An 18,097-nucleotide genomic window follows, 5' to 3' on the forward strand; every position below is an offset into this window, starting at 1 on the left:
AAAGCTGCAGGGTATACAATTGCGGTCCGTACCCGGGAGCCTTTTCCAGAAAGCGGCACTAGTCCCACCGTTCCGAAATACCAGTAGATTCAAAAGATCCCAGTGGATCGATCGTGTCGACAATATTGCATTAGTGGCTAAAAGGATCGACCATCCTGCAGAAGGCTGGGTGAGATGGCAAGGAGTGAAAAAGCACCCGCAAGCTGATGATTGGTTAGATAAGCCATCGATTCGATTTCCTCGGTGGTTATGGCGGGTATGTTGTGCAGCTCTTCCCACAGGCCACAACCATGCTTACCGAAATCGGTACTAGGTGCAGGATTGATTGGCCGTGTTAGGCTAAAAGAGTGGGAAAGTGTGTGAAAAGAGTGTAGGAAAGTGTTGAAGAATGTCAAAGAAAGCAAAATCTAACTTCAAATCACATACGAAGTCAAAGTCAATGGAAAAGAGGCGACATCTTTGACTCTCGGGGGATCACCCCCTTCCCGGATGACGGTCATAGGGCACGTGCAGAAGGGGGGCGGTGAACTGGAACAAAGTTTACATGTATCAGGTACATCATCCTAGCATATTCAGTTGGCAAATAGACTGTGTACACTATACTTGATGTGTCTGCTTATATGGCTTGGGGTACTCCGTATATCCCTCTGGAATTTATAGCGAACATTTCAACCCATTTCAAGGTTATGTTGTAGAGAGCTCTCATTGAACTTGAATCTCAAATCATTCATGCAACTAACAATGCACCCGAAAGACACTATCAGATCTTTTCCCGTCAACTCTTCACATATCACTTTTCGATGCATCAACTTTGCTTGCTCGAGTACGGAGCACAACACTATGAGATACAGACTACTCAGAAATTGTCCGATACGTGGGTACCAGGGCTGCAGGTACCTCGAAGCCAATGCCAATGATAATTTGACTTTGAAAAAAAAAAAAAAAAATTGCACGGATTAATATTTCGACATGGAATAGCCCCAGAACCCTAGGAGCCGGAAAAACTCTGAAAGCTCGAGGTTGCAACTGTCTCGCCCAATCTTTCTATCACTTTGGATGACCCTGTCTCTGTTTCGGGCACGTGCCATCTACCGAGTCTGTCCTTCCATTGACATCTCGAAATCTGATCCCGTGCAAAAATTCTTCAATGACAACGCCCGTCAATGCCATGCCCTTGCTGGTTACATTCGGGTGTTCGATCTTGAGAGGGGCGCAAAGCTACACCTCGGCCTACCAGGTAACGGTAGACGTCGAGCTATAGAATCAAATCCCGGAGTCGGCATTGCTGACTTCACCGTGTTAATGGTGTACGGTTTTTACATCAACAGCAAATTCAGACCCCCTCAAAAAAAGCTCATTGGTCGACAACCTAGACATGGGTACAGAGTCAGAGTGTCATTCTAGACTATTATCCCCCTGTCCTGCTGCCTCAGCCCGGTATGCTTGTTGCTCCAGGATCTTAGAATGCGGTACGCCCGATGGACCCATATGCCATGGTCGGTGCGCCAATCCTGGTCTATCAGGTCTAGAGTTCAAATCCTCGTATATCGGAGGAGATGTTGCTGGATGCCTACCATGCAAGGAAGGAGCTAGGCCACATCTACCGGAAGACAATAACGTGAGGCTTTTCTGCCTTGTTGACTGAAGTAGATTAAAGTTTTATTTTACCAACGGCCGAGACCTCCAGATCTTCCATCCCGAGACATCCACCGGCCTTGACCGGGCAAAAATCTACCCAATTCTACCATCTTGTACCATGTCAAGGTGCATACAATATGCAGCTAGCACATCGATTCAATGGTAATGGTACCATTTTGAAACGAATTTTCCCCGGCTTTTCTTCCATCGAGATTAAGCAGCTCGGGTTTGTATGGCTCCACAATTCCACTGGGTCGTCTGAACACAAGGTTCTGTGATGGGTTACCTGTGTATCACTTCTTCCGAGATTGATGGTTACTTTCAAAGTAGACCTGAGTATTGGTAGCCCACCACAATGGGCTAGATGTCCCATGGGAGATTGGATCGTTTCGCCCTCAACTTCCTTGCCAGCCAGAGTTTGCCCCAGACTGGGATGATCATTGGGAGTTTCCCCACTGTGTCATCCCAAACTTTGATCACCCTGGATCTACAGCCCGCCAGCACAGATTGTATCACGACCACGAAGCTCCCGGGTGAAAAAAGTTTCCAGGTCTGAAGTATCTGGCCCTGTCGGCATGGATGGAAAGACAAGGCATCAGCCAAACAAGGATCAAGATGAAAAGAATGTCTCATTGGCTTGCCGCCCTCCAAAATTCTGAATATGAAGCTTGTCAGGCAGGAAATATGCTTTGGATGGCGCGTTGGATGCAGGCCAGTTGAAGACTCCACTCATCATCCAGAAACCCATCCGGCCGTTTTTTGCCTCCCCATGGCAATTCTCATCAGCCCTTGACTACCATCCTAGGAATAGCTCGGCCAACCCTAAGCCGTGCCTGTGTAGCACGGAGGAACAGCCAAGAAAAAACTTGCTCACCGGCCAAAACGCTCCCAACGAAGAACTGCCCTTCTGGTCGAACTCCTTGGACCAATCACAACTAGGATCATGTTATTTGCCGCCGATATTCCCTGCAATGTCACTGGGACTTCGGAATGTCACAAACGACCTTTCACATGTGTTTGGCTGTCATATGGAATGCCGCCGTGGCGGAGTGGAATACTCAAAGTATGGTGGCATGGTGAGGATTTTCCGAGGAAGCTAGGGCCAAAGCTACAGGGAACATTTCGGCCTTTTCCGCCACTGTCTACGTAGCCCGTCTGGTCTAGTAGGGGAGCATTCGGCGGAAAGCTGGACCCGTAGGTAAGCTTTCCTGCCGATTCAAGTCTCTTTCCTAAAATAAACACCGATGCTACGTTATGCAACCCAATCCCGTTACCGGGAAATTTCAAGACCACTTTTGCCGACGAGGCTGGGTCTGTGTTTGACTTGTTGAGATCTAATATCGATCTATACATTGGTACTTTGGTGATTGAGCCTGGGATCTGGCACCCGAGGGCCTAACTAGTACGCAGTAGCGTTCAGGCTAGGGCATATTAGGCAAACATCTAGGTTGCCTCAGCTCCATTTCCTTCCGATGTCATCTCTACCGTCATGCGAAGATGCAGGAAATTTGATGTCTCAATTGCAATCCCTGAAGGCTTCCAAGAATCGAACGGTCGAGGCCTGCGACATTTATCTTTCAGATGACGGTTTTGCCGTCAACGGCATGCAGGATTACTGTCAGCCGAGTCTGGCGCCTGTGTATTAGATTTGGGCTGGCTAGGAGGGTGGGAAGATGTGGAAATTTGTCAAGACTGAAGTCAGCAGTGAGGGAAAGTAGACTCGGCATAAGTGGCCATGGGCTAGCATCCACTGCTACCATATTCGCAGCTTATGACAACTTGATTACAAGGGAATTTGAGCATTAACATGTCGAGTGAAGTTGAAACGCAGTTGAAGTTCAGCGATGATCTTCACCCCCATGCAGATCCGCACGTCCAAAAACAAATGACATACTGGATGGTGACCCATCCTAATGGACTTACCCATAGATGTTGTTTCCAGGATGCCGTCGCTTCATACAAGCACGTGGTTGGTTTCCCATGGGTGCTTCCAAGGTTGAGAGATGTTCCATGGTAGCCGTGAAGCAATTATAGAACTGTTTTGCTTCGTGAAGGACATTGGAAGGATTACCAAAAAGGCAAAGAAACACTGCTACCGTGGATGAGGGTAAACCCCAAAACAAGTAAGGAAACCGTGTATGAAGTTCAAAATTTCTCTATCCCATTGCTTTTGTATAGACTGACGAATGCAAGTAACTGACATGCTGGATGTCTTTTTGGGAATCATCATTATCAACCATGTCCTACGGTACAAGGAAAAGAGCTTCGGCCTAAATATAGGCCCGCCTGAGAAGAAGGAAAATTTCCATTCAAAAAGTCGTAAGAGAGAACCGAGAAAGAAGTTTAAGTGCGCTTGGCGAACTCGACGCGGAGAATAAGGTGGCGGTAACCGACTATCAGAAAAATGGGTTAGCAACCAAGGAACTCGTAGGAAGAAAACCACGAAACGGAATATTGAAGACATACAGCCATCCACCTTCTCGCAAGCAAGTGCTGCGTCGCCACGATCCGCATAGCTGATGAAAGCAAAGCCCTTTGCCCTCTGGGTTTCCCGATCCCGTGCAAGGAAGACTCTGGTGACACGACCGAAACGTTCGAAGAGATCCCGCAACTCGTTCTCCTCTGCCAACTCGCTGACCTATTTTCCGAAAAAAAAAAAGTCAGTACCAAACCAAGATGCACAACCACGATACTCGTAAAGCTCGTAGAAGGCAGAACAAGGATATAACGTACGTTTGTAACTCTGAGAGTCGCCAAATCGTCCTTCTCGAAGCGACCACCCATCTTCTCGCCGCCACCAGCACCGCCCTTCCGCATGTGAGGAGGAACGTAGCTGGACTTTCCAGCACCGAGACCACCCGCATCGTCCTCTGCCTCGGCACCACCAGCAGCAGGAGTGCCCTCCTCGACGGGGGCCATAGTATCCTTGAAGGGACAGCGGGCTGTGAAATGTTCTCCACTGCAAATACGACACTTGACCTTCTTGTCCTTCAGCTGGTCCTTCATGCCGCCCTTCTCGCCGCCCTCCTTCTCCGCTTCCTTAGCGTTGGCCTTCCAGTTGACGCTAGGACGGAAGACGATGTTCTCGCCGACGGAGGTAGTATCAAACGTGGGACCGGCGGGGTGGCCCTTCTCGAGACCGAACTTTTCCCATTTGCGGCGTTCGGCGACCTGGGGGTTGACGTGTTCGCGGACAATAGTGGTCTTAATTCGGCGGGTGACCTTCACTTTCTTGTTGTCATCATTGTAGCGGTAGGAGATAACGGTCTTGGTGCCGTCCTTGTTCGCGATCACTTCTTGCGGCGGGAGCACGGAGGGGTCATCGAAATCTTCGTCGTCGGCCCAGTCGGCGCGGCTGTAAAATAAAAAGTTCTGTTAGGTCGGGATGTTTTTCACGGGGTGGAAACGTGTATACTCACTTTCCGGTTGGAGACATGGTGTGAGTGATGGTGTTATTACGGCTGCTGAATTTCTGGATTTCTTTCAAAGGCGAATCCGTTGTGGATTTAATAATTTCCCGTGGCGCAGTTGTGGCTGGTGGCGGGAATCACGTGGCGCGCTGTGTATAGCCCCATCAAAAGTGATTCTATTCAACCTCGTTTCAACATAGCGATGAAGGTATTAGCTCTTTTCTATCCCGTGATAAACATCATAACATTCAGCGAGTTTCTAATCCTAGAGATATCAACGGTATAGCCACCGTTTCCAGACATAGTTCACGTCGATGACCCCAAGAAAATTTCCTTCAAACCACAGCGAACATTTGCAGTGGGCAGGGTAGTCATTCACCCTGAACTAACCTCAACTCGTGGAGTGAAAAAAATCAGGGACAGAAACTTGATTCTATATATAAATTTGTACAATGGTGTTCACGTATAGTCCCTCGAGCCTTTATTTTCTAGTACCACTAAATTGGCAATTTAGAAACTGCGTATCCCCACAGGCAAACGGAGCTCCTTGAGGTATCTTGAGAATATCAGGTCCCGGCATTCTTGCTGTTGCTTTGTCTTCAAAATTGACGATCTAGCTCTGTATGCTGATCATGAAAGTCGGATCGAAATTGAAAACCCACCTCCCTCCAACACCCGCTGGAAGCAGCAATTGGAGCAGAATATTTCTTTATTGGAAGACACTCCTTTAGAAGGCGGCGCAAATGGTACAGATTGTGTTCTTGCATATGCTATGCACACGGACCCTGTGTTCATTTCGGAGCACGTATTGATCAAGTTCCACGGAAGTCATCCAGATACAGTAGGGTCATAGTCTCAGCATGCACCTTCCTTACAACTGCTTCAACTGCTCCAAGAGGCAGTAAGCAATCCCCATTGGCGTGCCAAATTTTTCTCGAACATGGGTGGGATATGGATGATTGACTGCAGAATGAGGTCGAATTGATATCCTACAAACGCTGTTCGATAAAGGGGCGTGAATTGTCGGCGAAGGTCAACCGCAGTATCTCAAGGCTATCGAGCTTGTTGAAAAAAATGGATAATATGCTGCTGCCAGGGTGATGAAGTGTTAGGGTAACTCTGTTCATTTGAACCACTCAGCGATTTGAGGAAGACATTCCAAGGGTGGAAAAATGGGGCCCAGAGTTTCCCTGCAATTGAATTTATCCATCTTCTTTCTTCCCTTTCTTGGGGTGATACCTATACTTGTGAATTTGCCCTCCCAGATCAAACCAGTCGAATATATACCCGTAGGATTTACGAAGCATCTTCATGGCCTATATTACAAATCAAGATTTCTTTGTGGATTATTATATTAAAAAGCTCACGAAAGCACAGATCTACCAGGCCAAACTTCCTCCCCCCAAGTCCAACCCCCATTCAGGAATGCCCTAACAACATCAAATCAGAATTCCCGCAACGCCTTCTCAGTCCAATCCCACAGCCTCTCCGCAAGGGCCTCATCCTTCGCTGTCTTGTCAAGCTTCCCATCCTCCAATTTTCCAACAGGCTCATAGTAACCCCCATTCCGAATCGTCGCCTTATCCACAGTAGCCGCCCAGGTCTGATTAAACGCACCCTCATGCGGCTTTATAAGTAGCCACCAAGTAGTCCCATAAACAACCATCTTGTTTTTGAGACTAAGGCCATCAACAAGACCCGTGCTCACAATACCAGGATGCACCGACACCGACGTGATAGCCGGAAACCTCTTCGCTAGCTCACGCGCATACAGTAAATTAGCCAGTTTGCTCTGTCCATACCGCCGCCAAGGCCCGCCGAATGTCATATCCTGCGGTGTCTTGAGCTTGTCGAAGACGATACCGCCGTGCGGGTGCAGTCCCCAGCCCTGTGAGGTAAGGATCACGAGGCGCGGGTTGTGGGAGGCTTCGAGAAGAGGTAGGAGCTTTTTGATCAGTAGTGCGTGGCCGAGGTGGTTGGTGCCAAATTGAACCTCATAGCCATCTACGGTTAGACCGGGGGCTTTGGCCATGATCCCCGCGTTGCACATTAGGATGTCTAAGGTTTGGTGTCTTCTGACGAAGTGCTCGGCGGCTTCTTTGATGGAAGCTAGGGAGGATAGGTCACATTTTATAAATGTGACTGCGAGATTTGGGGCGGCTTGATGAATTTCTTCGATCACTTTCTCTGCGCTCGTGGCATTGCGGCCGCTGAGGTAGATGTGTGATGGGTTGTGCTTGGCGAGGTGGATTGCTGATGCTGCGCCTAGGCCGCCAGTTCCTAGGTTGGTTGTTAATTCTAGACTGATAGAAAGGAGAGATCATTGGTTTCGAACCTCCTGTTATGAATATTGACTTCCCCGCGAGGTCGGGTACATCCTTTTCAGGGTTATAGTCGAAAGGCATGGTTGAGGTATAAAATTAGGGCTAGATGTGTCACGCGCAATATTGAGTTTGAAATATGTCAAACTGGCTCGGAGTGAGGAATTCTGGTTCCAAAGTGAGATGAAGCGAGCTATATCTATCTTTTATACCTGCGAAGTGCACGTTTCGCGTAAGCAAGAGGTCAAAGAGTGCTCGAGGTCAACTATCAAATTGCCCGATTGGGAACGCATGATTTAAGCCCCTGGGCCCCACATGTGGCTTGTCCAGCCAATGAAAGCCAATGGTTTCCGAGCTCTCCAATGCCAGCTAGCTAGCTGACAGTCTTCTATATTTATTCTTCACATTTGCCTGTCAGAACGGCCTGATCTTGTTCCGAAGGACAAGCGGCGAGTTTTCTGAGTTCCTCCGAGTCCGAGTTTACGAGTCCTCCGGATAGAGTAGAGAGGTATCACATGTTATACATGGAACGCCGTTTTGCACATTTTGAACAGTTTTTACCGCCCATATTCTACATTTTTTTTTTTGAGGCTAAAGCAGTCATAAGTCAGGGAATACTCAAGAAAACATCTAAAAAGACATCCAGAAAAACTACCCAAAAGACTCAACAAGAGCCCATAAGCAACTAATGTTTCTTGTATAAGTAGATAGCATTTCCTGCGAAGTCATATCAGAGGTCAGTATTAGCCTGCCCCATTTACGACTGAAAATAGTATAGATCAAAATGCAACATATTCTAATGCAAATATATTGGAATGCAACTGTGCAAATGTATAATAATTCAATATAACCCAACCAACCCAATATGTACATCGCAAACCCAAATCCTGTGAAATCAAACTTACCGACCGATCTTACGAATCTCGATCGGTCGCAAAATGCAATACATGAATGCAGCGAAAGCAAAGCCTAACTCGAAGCCGATGTCGCCACCGCCAGTTTCTGGGTCACCAGCATACTTAGCGATAGGACCCGTCCACCACGACTGACTCATGCCCACAACAACACCGACAATGCCAAAAGCAAACGCAATCGATGCGGCGATGCCTAAGGGTAGCTTGTCAGGGTTGTCGTAATCCTCCGGGCGATAGCCACCGAATCCACGTCGGAAAACAAAGTGGTCAACGAGCGCAATGCCGGAGTAGATAGCCAGCCAGTAGGCAATAAGGCTCATGAAATTCTCAAGGACGGTCTCGAAGTGTGAGTAACCCGGGATGCCGATGGCAAGGGATACACATGAGGCGAGGAAGGTCCAGATAAATCGCGGCACGCGCTGAGTAGACCGACCCAGCACCTGCAAGGTCAGGCCGACAGAGTAGATGTTGGGGCAGTTGTTGGCGATGATTGACAAAGCTAGAATGACGAGGCAGAACTTGCCGAAGCCACCCAGAGGCTCCAGCACGGCTGCAATTAGGCCGCCATTGACTGAAGCTCGGTAGCCCTCGGCGTACTTGTTGTTGTATCCGTCACCCATCTCCGTCGCGGACATGATGGCGATACCGAGGAATTGAGTGAAGATCAAGGGGACAATCAAACCAACCCAGGCAGATAAAAAGACCAGGCGACGGCTTTGGGTTTTGGGCTGGTAGACAGTATAGTCGGCAGCGTAGCTGGTCCAGCCAGTGGCGAAACCATAGACAGTGGATCCGAAAGATAGACAGGCACCCATTTCAGATCTCCCGACTCCCATTGGGATGTTGATGAAATCGCCGGAGTGGGCAAATGCGCCAAGTACAATGATAAACACGATGCAGGTAGGGATCCAGCTCCAGTACTCATACATGTGAACAAACTTGTATCCACAAAAGGTAACAAAGAGCGTGCAGAATGTGATGATGAGGATACCGGCCCATCCGGGAACTTCGTCGTTTACCGCGTTGAGAAGTTGAGCTCCGACGATGGCGTTGGCAGCAGACCAACCGACACAGGCGATAATGTTAAGGACGGCAACTAGAAAATGATTATTAGTATGACAATTCTACACAATCCAATGGACATCCCGAGCTAACTTACTGAATTTCACAACCCACCACCCAAACCAGAATCGCGAGAGCACCATCTGGCGCAGCCCGAAGGGAGGACCAAAGCACGAGAAGAAGCACACGGTCATAACACCGAGGAGGTTGAAAAAGAGACAGACCAAAATGGCGTCGACGAAGCCCAAGCCGAACGCCGACTTTCCAAGAACGCCAATGGCGAAGGAGCTCACGACCATGTTCGCGGCCAACCACTAGGTTTGGTCAGTGGAAAAGGCCTCCGGGCCACGGCGATCACGCCAGGTAATTGCAGGAACACACCATGCTACCAATATTGAGATAGGACGTATCATTCCGTTCAGAGTCCGGAACTCGTTCGACACCACGCTGCTCGATGTTGAGCTTGCCAGCTATACGCTGGATCTTGGCGTACATCGAATCGCCATATTCAAAGCTCTCTCCGGGCACGGCACCATCGCTGGAGTTGTCGAATAAATCATTGCTAGTCGAGTCGGAATTGTTCACCTGGGGAGCCTTTTCCAGGTCCTCGTTTGAGCTGCGGAACGTTTTGGCGAAGTTGAGGGGCATCTTTTCCGTTAAATCCTCACCAATGAAGGCGAAGAATGGGACGGAGACAAGAAGATGAACGGGATTAATCGAAGAGCTGGGTAGGCTCAGCGAGACCCAGGGAGATCAGGATGAAGGAATTGAATTGTACAAAGACACTGTCACATCCTCTCTCTCTTTTTTTTTGCTCCACAGAACGGGAGAAGCTGTTAATATAGTGTCGCGAGAATTTGCGCGTCCCCACCGCGATCTCGCACTGTGGCAAAGATAGCCCTGTCGCGTGGCCCCCTTCCAGAAGACAAGGCAAATGACAAGCCTTGGAACCCCATCAGAAGATCTGTTAAGCCAATCATAAGATTTCCGATAGCCCTAGCTTATCAGAATGCCGAGGAATTCTGCACTCGCTTCCGTCTCGGAGTGAATATTGAATTGTCATTGGATGAAGAATTTACGTGAGCGGATCTTAAAGTGGACACATCTCGGGACCCAGATAAGAGAAAGGCCGACTTCCGATATGCTCTTGATAGTGACAGCTTCGCTTCAGGTACAACTTTGGTGCTTGTACGGCGTAATCCGTGCCAATCAAGTTGTCTGATGCCAAGTCAAGCTAATCATTCGGATCATAGGCCCTCTACATGAACCTTGTATTCATTCGCATACCCCTGATTGGTGTCCGAGTCCAATTATGCCTTTCAATCAAGCTTCTTGACCCTTGTCAAATGGGAGGCGATGTGCGTGAACCCTGATATCTGCAGTGTGTTTTTACCTCCCCGTGTTTGTGCGGGGAATATCCACGCCGGGACCTAGTCACGGCACCCCGGACGTTCTCGGGTTGACCCCAGTATATTCTCAATGATGTGGCTTTAGTACTGATTAGAAACGGGGATAACTGGCCGCACATAATATAGTGGCCTTGGAAGGTCGACTCGATTGGATGTGCACACGCATATCCAATCACGTTCTGAAGCCACCTGGCATGTCGTATCTTTCGCTTTTGGTCATCCTTATCCCCACTGAAGGCTATAGCTAGAGACAAGGCTGTGAAGATTGCCATTTTGGACCTCATTGGTGCGCGGGCGAGATCTTTTGACAGATCCGATCATGTAAAGTTAACGCTTCGATCTATGCTTAATTTTGTCTAGCGCGCTACCCGCCAACGAAAAGCTCTTGATTGGCTCGGAGACTGGGCTTTTGATATTCTCTTTTTGGCTACATTATTTACTTTTTTTCGAACATGCCATACTAGACATATGGGGGCTGTCCGAAAGTTGAGGAACTATTGAAACATATGTGCTCTAAGCTGGCACCTCTGCCTGTGGGATTCATCTCTTATTCCTCTTATCTTTCTCACATCTTTAGAACTATCATTTATATATGTAAGCATCTCAGCTCAGATATTAGAAATAGATTTCTCGGGCACGTTCAGTGAACTTAATTTCACCATTGACCCAGTAGCGCTTTACTAAAAAAGTACATTGGCTTTCTCGGCATACAGTAATTCAGATCTCTATATCAAACAATCTGTGCTATGTACAATTTCTCTGACCTCCTCGATAACTTTATAGCCTGCATCGTGATCAACCCATTTGAACCTTGAAAAGCATCAAAGCATCATCCTTACCTATTTCGCCCAAGTATAGGCTATGATTACTGTGTTTGCTTTTATCTCTTCCTCCGTCAATAAATCACTGATGAAAATAGACCACCCAGTGACATTTACTCCTCGCTGCTTCTTTCAAAGATTCCTTGTCGCTGCATACTACATGCCTTGGTTCAGCCCACAGTCTCAAGTTGTTAACGCTTGCTAGACTATGGCCATGACGGCTAGTTGTGGGCTCCAATTTCAGGGGACCGTGCTGCATCCGAGGAAGTACGGAGGCGATCAACAAACGTATCAACATCATGGTCGCTAGCGCTAGTCGTTCGCTTGCTGTCTTCCATCCCACTCTCCCGTTTGCCCATTCGGTTCCTTGACGCGCCAAAGAATGTACCCGAGATGAAACTGTTGGGAAGGTGCACGTTGAAAGTTCAGAAAAGAATCTCTCCGGTAGAATCCAAAGACGAAGAATTACTTTACCATTACGATCTACGAATATCATTGCTTGAGTAATCGTTTGAATCATAAGCTAAGATTGAAGCGTAGTGAGCTCCTTGGGTTTTATCTTAGAAATCCATCTCTGAAACAATTCTTTTTCGTTCCAGCCGTTAGAAGTTTTGTGGCTTTGCCCAAGCCCTAGTTTTCTAGTCGGTCACGCTGACAAGGGTCTGTTCGCCCTCTGCTGTTCCTGCCGCGCTTGCCCAGGTGCACGGGTGTATGTTCGGTCACGTTGCCATGGTGAACCCTAGCTCTAATACTCGTGAAGAGAGTACTCTATTTGCATCCCCATATCTTCGCTTTCTTGTAGGCTCATTAACATATTCAACCTTAGAGTCATGATAAAGCATATGATCTCTGGATAAGTCTACAAGGTGAAATATATCACCCCTATACCTAGACATCATACAATAAACAGAGGCAAAGTAAAGGCAAAGCATAGAGGTCGAGGGCAAGAGCGATCAAGCTCGACTATAAATTTCGATCACGCGTCACATCGACTTCTACCTCGTGATCTTAAGGAAACCCCCAAGAGCTCATGTTTTCTTTCTCCTTTCTTTGACGTCAGATATCACACGTTGGCATGATCAATATCTATATGTGCTGATTTTTCACGTGTTTTCTTTATCTCATTGATGATTCAAACTATTGGATGCACGTCCTTGGACAAAAAATGAGTCCCGACCACCAACAGACCGGCTTGGGCACCATGCGTCGCCATTTATCTTCGTTATCATCGATCTTCCGCTCCCAGACAAGCAAGAGAGCCAGGTAATGACGAACAAAGGATGCCAGATGATGAAAGAGATATCTTACTAACTAAGACAGCAGCATGATCGTTGCAGTCCAAGAACAGCCAACGTGCCATGAAAGAATCCATTACCCCGTGTTTAATCCCCTAGATCCTCGTCACAACCCAGAGATACAGACCTTGTCGTGGGGGCTCCAGGAACAACGCAGTTTGTCTTCGGAGTCACGTAGTCCAATGGCGTGGGTCCAATCTCTCTCCAGACGATCTCTCCATAGAGCACGGTCAGGTCTGTATGCTCTGAGGTTGGGTTTCATTCACCGTTCAAGTGAAGAAGAAAATCCAGAGAAAGGGTATGTTAGTCCTGCTGCTCTCAGGCGCGAAAGACAACAGCATCGTGGGGTTTCATCCGGGGCCTACACTTCGGATACACAAGAGGACCTGGCCTTTGGCGCCGAATTATCTCGCATGAATCCTACACCTTCTTCCTCATCCGCCAATGCTAATGTGCGATCTCTTATTCGTGTCTCGCCTATTCCTTCGGTTCACGATTCCCCTGCAACTCTTCCTACAACTCTTCTCGCATCTGAATCAGCATGCAAACTCCCTGAAATCTCCGGTCGAGCTGTAAGTAATTCAGGGGTAAACTCGACCTCGGCCAATCACCATGGTCTTGACTTCCAATTTGAGGGAGCTAGAGACCTTGGGGCGAGTATGAATTCTGAGAATCACTTTACTCATGCGACATTATCGACAGAAAACCATTTGATAGACCATACATGGGGTGTTGCAATCTCTACCGAGGAAGATATTAAAATATCTTCCGACAGGCTATCAGATGCTCAGACATCTTGTGGAGAACATCAAACAGGCAACCTTCAGCGGCAAAATATCAGTCATGTAAGTTCGGATACACAAACCAGTGATAATCCGCCAAGCTCGATCCCCATCTCGAGACAGTGCTCCGCCGAAGTTCGATTTGCATTTCCAGGAATATATCGAGAGACGCTGGACCAGTGGGCGAGGCACCATGGTAATCCCAACCATAGTCAAGACAGCTCCGACCCTGAACGATACAGCCCCAATCTCAGCCAGCACAGTCTCGGCCTCAGCCAACAGAATTCTAGCCCAAGCCAACATGGTTCCAGCCCCAGTCACCAGAGCCTCGTGCTGTACGAACAAGAAGGAACGCTGTGCGCTTCTCAAGGGCCACTTGAATGCATTATGCACCAGGATGATACATACAGCAACATGCCGCCTCCATATGATGAATACGATGAAGGTCGCATACTTCTGGTGCCCCCGCAAACCCCAACCACCCATTCCGAAGAGACACAGTCTTTCTGTTATCCAAATCCTCTCAGTTGCATCTCAAACCGGAACTTCGGTCGAAGATGGTCGTCTATCTCCGAAAGAGCAACCACACAATGGTCAAGTGTTGAAGATTATTCGAGCCGCTACACACCGGACAATACCACATCGCGAGATATCACATCGACGGAAATGACTTCAATGGAATCCATGTCGAACGATACATGGTCGCCGATCGACTCTGAGGTCCTGTTCCCAAGCCCGGTGGAGGATGGAAATGGGTACTCCCTTTTTGATGGCAAAACAAACAGCCAGTATCCCGATAGAGGGAATGAGTCAGTCAAATCAGCGCAGCATGCTACCAGCAACTGTGGTAATACCAGAGGATCTCAAAACCTAACTGAGGTGATATCTCCAGGGATCCTGTCCCTACGGCTCATGCCCAATGGCATTCCCGATGTAGAATTGGAATTTGTGGAAGAAGATACAGACGACGAGTTCTATCCTGGAATTGTGCAGCCAAGACAGGCTTGGTGAATTCTTCGTTAACACTTTTTCAAAGTAATGGCCTAACCAATAGGGCCCTCTGTCCTCTTTGACCACACTGTATTATTACCTACCCTTGGCAGTCCCGAAATGCTTTTATATCACGGGAGCTTGTTTTTTCAGTATTCTGTATGTGGATCTCTCTTTTGCTGTCTTTGTGGTAAAACTTCGATTACTAGTCAACTCCACCTGGACAGGTTAGAGGATATCCCAATAAGTGTACTCAAAGAGGATATCCGGGTTCAACTGTAGACAAGAGTACACGAAGTATAATTCTATATACTTTATATATAAGCGCATGAATGTTGAACGAGATAATTTCTTCACTATTTATAAATAGGTTACTGATACCACAAGGCACATTTGAGAGAGAGAGAGAGAGAGAGCTTATGGACATGACGCGACCACCCATTGAAAGCCACCCATTGAAAGCAAAGTAAAATTGTTCTGTCATTCATATATGTAATCACATTTATACTTCATGGTATCACATATTTGAAGCTACATATATCACTAGATTGAAACGGCTACATGATCACTCCGAACAAAGTCAACCGACACTCAAACTCAAGCCATACCTAGGACGACCTGTTCCCGTCTCTCCTGCCAGACATTCTTACCCGAGCATGAGCAAACCATCTTATCGTTATCCCACACACCCGCACTACGCGCAATAACACCAACCAGAGTATTCTCGTCCTCGCGTTTGAAGGGACCTTCCGTCCCCTTTGAAACTACCATACTCCGACCAATAAGCTCCCAGATTGCCACAGGCCGGTCCATGAAAATACTGCCCCGGCCCTTATTGTCAACATCCACGGTACCAAGAATGCCTCGGGTCTCTTTGGCCGGGGCGGCGGCAGCGTCGGTACCAAGCACCTTGCTCTTCACAGCCTCCCAGATACCACCGGTAGACTCAGCGCCCCGGGAGATATCTCCCGCTTCTCGAATAGTTGTCCAGTATTTTCCCGGTGAGAGGCCGTTAATTGTCAGGTCGATGAGGGTCATGTTCGGGGAGACCTGGACCATGCGCGCGAGGCCGCGGATATTGTTTGAGACGCTCGTTGAGTGCGTTTCCAGGATGCAGACGGCAGAACCTACATGGTGTATATCAGCTGGACTTGCTCATGTGCGTCGCATGGAATAGCAATTATGGAGGGATCGGATATTCCGTACTGTCTGTAGTGCCGCTGCCGCGGAGGATGGCATCGCGGCCAGTGTTTTCGATCGCAGTGACAATAGAGCTGGGAGGAGCAGTGCCTTCGATAAAAACTAGCTGGTCTTTGAGGTTTGCCTCAACCTTATTGATCCCTGTTGTGGGGTCAGCTTAGATGAAGCTGGGTTTGGGGTGTGGTGACTACCTTCCAGGTTGTGTAGAGAGGTGGAGATAGACTTTACGCAGCCTTCGCAGGTCATTGGGACCGAAAAGGTCGTCTAGATATGAAGACCACATCAGTATTGGGTGTTTGCGAGTCATGGTCAAATAGACTGACCTGGAATGGTTCGATCATGGCGGGGAAGAGACAGTAGATCCGAATTCGGTGGCAAGTGTAGGATTATGTATACAAAACGAAAATCCAAGGATAGAGCAAGAGAGAGGGATAATGAATCAGAAGACAAAAAGGTCAGAGAAAAGATTAGACCAAAGACTAGAACAAAAATAAATGCGCTATACAAATCCAGGCGGGGCGTTGGATTTCAAATCGAAGGAACTCGGCTTCTAGCGAAACGTCATTCCCGAACTTCTCTCCCTTCAACATTTCCCCACGAAAATGTCATCCAGATGGGCAACTGACGACCCAGAAACAGAAGCAATTATCGCGCAACAAAAACGCGACAAGGAACAAAAACGACGCGCTAAAGCAGAGAAGCAGCGACTCGAAAATGCCAACAAAGCTCAAGGCCGGGATGCCACCTCAACCAATGGCGAGCTAGGCCCCCCGAAAAAACGACGCAGACTCTCCAACGATCCTGATGTCCGTCCGAATGATGCCGAAGGTGTGAAGATTGAGCAGGAACAAAAAATCCAGTCGACCCTACTGCGATTCCCGGTTGGAGAATGGGGGCCCTGCAGACATGTGGATAACTTTGAAAGATTGAATCACATTGAGGAAGGCTCATACGGATGGGTTTCCCGGGCAAAGGACATTTCGACGGGAGAAATTGTCGCGCTGAAGAAGCTCAAGCTGGAGAACTCGCCGGACGGGTTCCCAGTCACTGGGCTTCGGGAAATCCAAACACTTCTGGAGGCGCGACATCAAAATGTCGTTTATCTGCGGGAGGTAGTAATGGGCAATAAAATGGATGAGTGAGTCCCATGCATCTTTTTTCATCTCATATGCTGATCAATTGGTTCCGGCAGCGTGTATCTAGTGATGGATTTCCACGAACATGACCTCAAAGCCCTACTTGACGAGATGCGCGAGCCCTTTCTTCCTTCGGAGATCAAGACCGTCTTGCTGCAGGTGGTTGGAGGACTCGAGTTCCTACATTCACAGTGGATCATGCACCGCGATCTCAAGACCTCTAACTTATTAATGAATAACCGTGGCGAACTCAAAATTGCCGACTTTGGCATGGCCCGCTACTTCGGCGATCCACCTCCCAAGCTGACACAGCTTGTTGTGACACTCTGGTACCGTGCGCCGGAGCTGCTCCTCGGTGCCGACAAATATGGTACGGAGATCGACATGTGGAGCATTGGGTGTATCTTCGGCGAGCTTCTCACCAAAGAGCCTCTCTTACAGGGCAAAAATGAAGTCGACCAGGTGTCCAAGATCTTCGCTCTAACTGGGCCACCAAATTCTGAAACATGGCCTGGATTCCGTTCATTGCCCAATGCCAAGTCATTACGGCTCCCGTCGACATCGGCACCTTCTTCGGCCGGCAACCCTCCTCTGCTCCCTCGTACCCAGTTCCCTTACCTGTCTAATGCGGGCTTGAGTCTCATGTCAGGACTGCTGGCGCTAAATCCGGTCTCCCGTCCTACTGCAAAACAGTGCCTCGATCACCAATATTTCAAGGAAGATCCGCGCCCAAAACCGCGAGAGATGTTCCCAACATTCCCATCGAAGGCCGGCATGGAGAAACGGAGGCGTCACCACACGCCTGAGGCTCCCAAGCGGGGCCAGGAAGCCCCCGAGCTGGACTTTGCGGGTGTCTTTGGAGGTGCTCCGGGTGGAGATACTGGTGAGGCAGGGGCTGGATTTACTCTTCGGCTGGGATAATTGCTTTTCACATATGAGAGTAAATAACAGCAAATCCTGTTTTAATTGTTTCTGTACAAAATAGACAATATAGTCTACCCCGGAAATATGTTCCGTGTCTGCCCCTTGAGCTCCGATAGAATCCCTGGATTTGAGAAAATATCTATTGTAGATTAAATTTGAGTAATTTAGAGTACTAAAGAATAACATAGAAATAAC

General features: G+C 48.2%; 7 protein-coding genes across 7 annotated transcripts; 3 read left to right on the top strand and 4 right to left on the bottom strand.

The window, feature by feature from the left end:
• Nucleotides 1-2,315: 2,315 nt before the first annotated feature.
• N7500_004236 (uncharacterized protein) lies at nt 2,316-3,284 on the top strand (the record flags this gene model as incomplete). Its single annotated transcript, XM_056675382.1, has 3 exons — nt 2,316-2,714; nt 2,739-2,836; nt 3,086-3,284. Coding segments are annotated over 3 exons (696 nt in total), but the record flags the coding sequence as incomplete, so codon positions are not given.
• Nucleotides 3,285-3,981: 697 nt separating this feature from the next.
• Nucleotides 3,982-5,074, bottom strand: tif35 (translation initiation factor eIF3 core subunit g; the record flags this gene model as incomplete). The annotated part of the gene is made up of 4 exons (XM_056675383.1): nt 3,982-4,031; nt 4,105-4,276; nt 4,372-4,993; nt 5,058-5,074. 4 exons carry the CDS (start codon nt 5,072-5,074, stop codon nt 3,982-3,984), a joined length of 861 nt encoding a protein of 286 aa, XP_056535908.1.
• Nucleotides 5,075-6,492: 1,418 nt separating this feature from the next.
• Nucleotides 6,493-7,453, bottom strand: N7500_004238 (oxidoreductase, short-chain dehydrogenase/reductase family; the record flags this gene model as incomplete). The annotated part of the gene is made up of 2 exons (XM_056675384.1): nt 6,493-7,328; nt 7,384-7,453. The coding sequence occupies 2 exons, from the start codon at nt 7,451-7,453 to the stop codon at nt 6,493-6,495; spliced, it is 906 nt and encodes a 301-aa protein (XP_056535909.1).
• An 817-nt stretch (nt 7,454-8,270) lies between these two features.
• N7500_004239 (cytosine permease) lies at nt 8,271-9,993 on the bottom strand (the record flags this gene model as incomplete). Its single annotated transcript, XM_056675385.1, has 3 exons — nt 8,271-9,379; nt 9,443-9,659; nt 9,727-9,993. The coding sequence occupies 3 exons, from the start codon at nt 9,991-9,993 to the stop codon at nt 8,271-8,273; spliced, it is 1,593 nt and encodes a 530-aa protein (XP_056535910.1).
• A 2,747-nt stretch (nt 9,994-12,740) lies between these two features.
• Nucleotides 12,741-14,663, top strand: N7500_004240 (uncharacterized protein; the record flags this gene model as incomplete). The annotated part of the gene is made up of 2 exons (XM_056675386.1): nt 12,741-12,838; nt 12,896-14,663. The coding sequence occupies 2 exons, from the start codon at nt 12,741-12,743 to the stop codon at nt 14,661-14,663; spliced, it is 1,866 nt and encodes a 621-aa protein (XP_056535911.1).
• A 576-nt stretch (nt 14,664-15,239) lies between these two features.
• Nucleotides 15,240-16,183, bottom strand: N7500_004241 (copper chaperone CCS1; the record flags this gene model as incomplete). Its single annotated transcript, XM_056675387.1, has 4 exons — nt 15,240-15,769; nt 15,849-15,983; nt 16,034-16,106; nt 16,166-16,183. 4 exons carry the CDS (start codon nt 16,181-16,183, stop codon nt 15,240-15,242), a joined length of 756 nt encoding a protein of 251 aa, XP_056535912.1.
• A 261-nt stretch (nt 16,184-16,444) lies between these two features.
• On the top strand, nt 16,445-17,899 carry N7500_004242 (CDC2/CDK family serine/threonine-protein kinase; the record flags this gene model as incomplete). The annotated part of the gene is made up of 2 exons (XM_056675388.1): nt 16,445-16,980; nt 17,035-17,899. The coding sequence occupies 2 exons, from the start codon at nt 16,445-16,447 to the stop codon at nt 17,897-17,899; spliced, it is 1,401 nt and encodes a 466-aa protein (XP_056535913.1).
• Nucleotides 17,900-18,097: the final 198 nt, after the last annotated feature.

This window comes from Penicillium coprophilum (genome assembly GCF_028826855.1).
Source record: "Penicillium coprophilum strain IBT 35676 chromosome Unknown utg000002l_segment0_segment1, whole genome shotgun sequence".
Classification (NCBI taxonomy): Eukaryota; Fungi; Ascomycota; class Eurotiomycetes; order Eurotiales; family Aspergillaceae; genus Penicillium; species Penicillium coprophilum.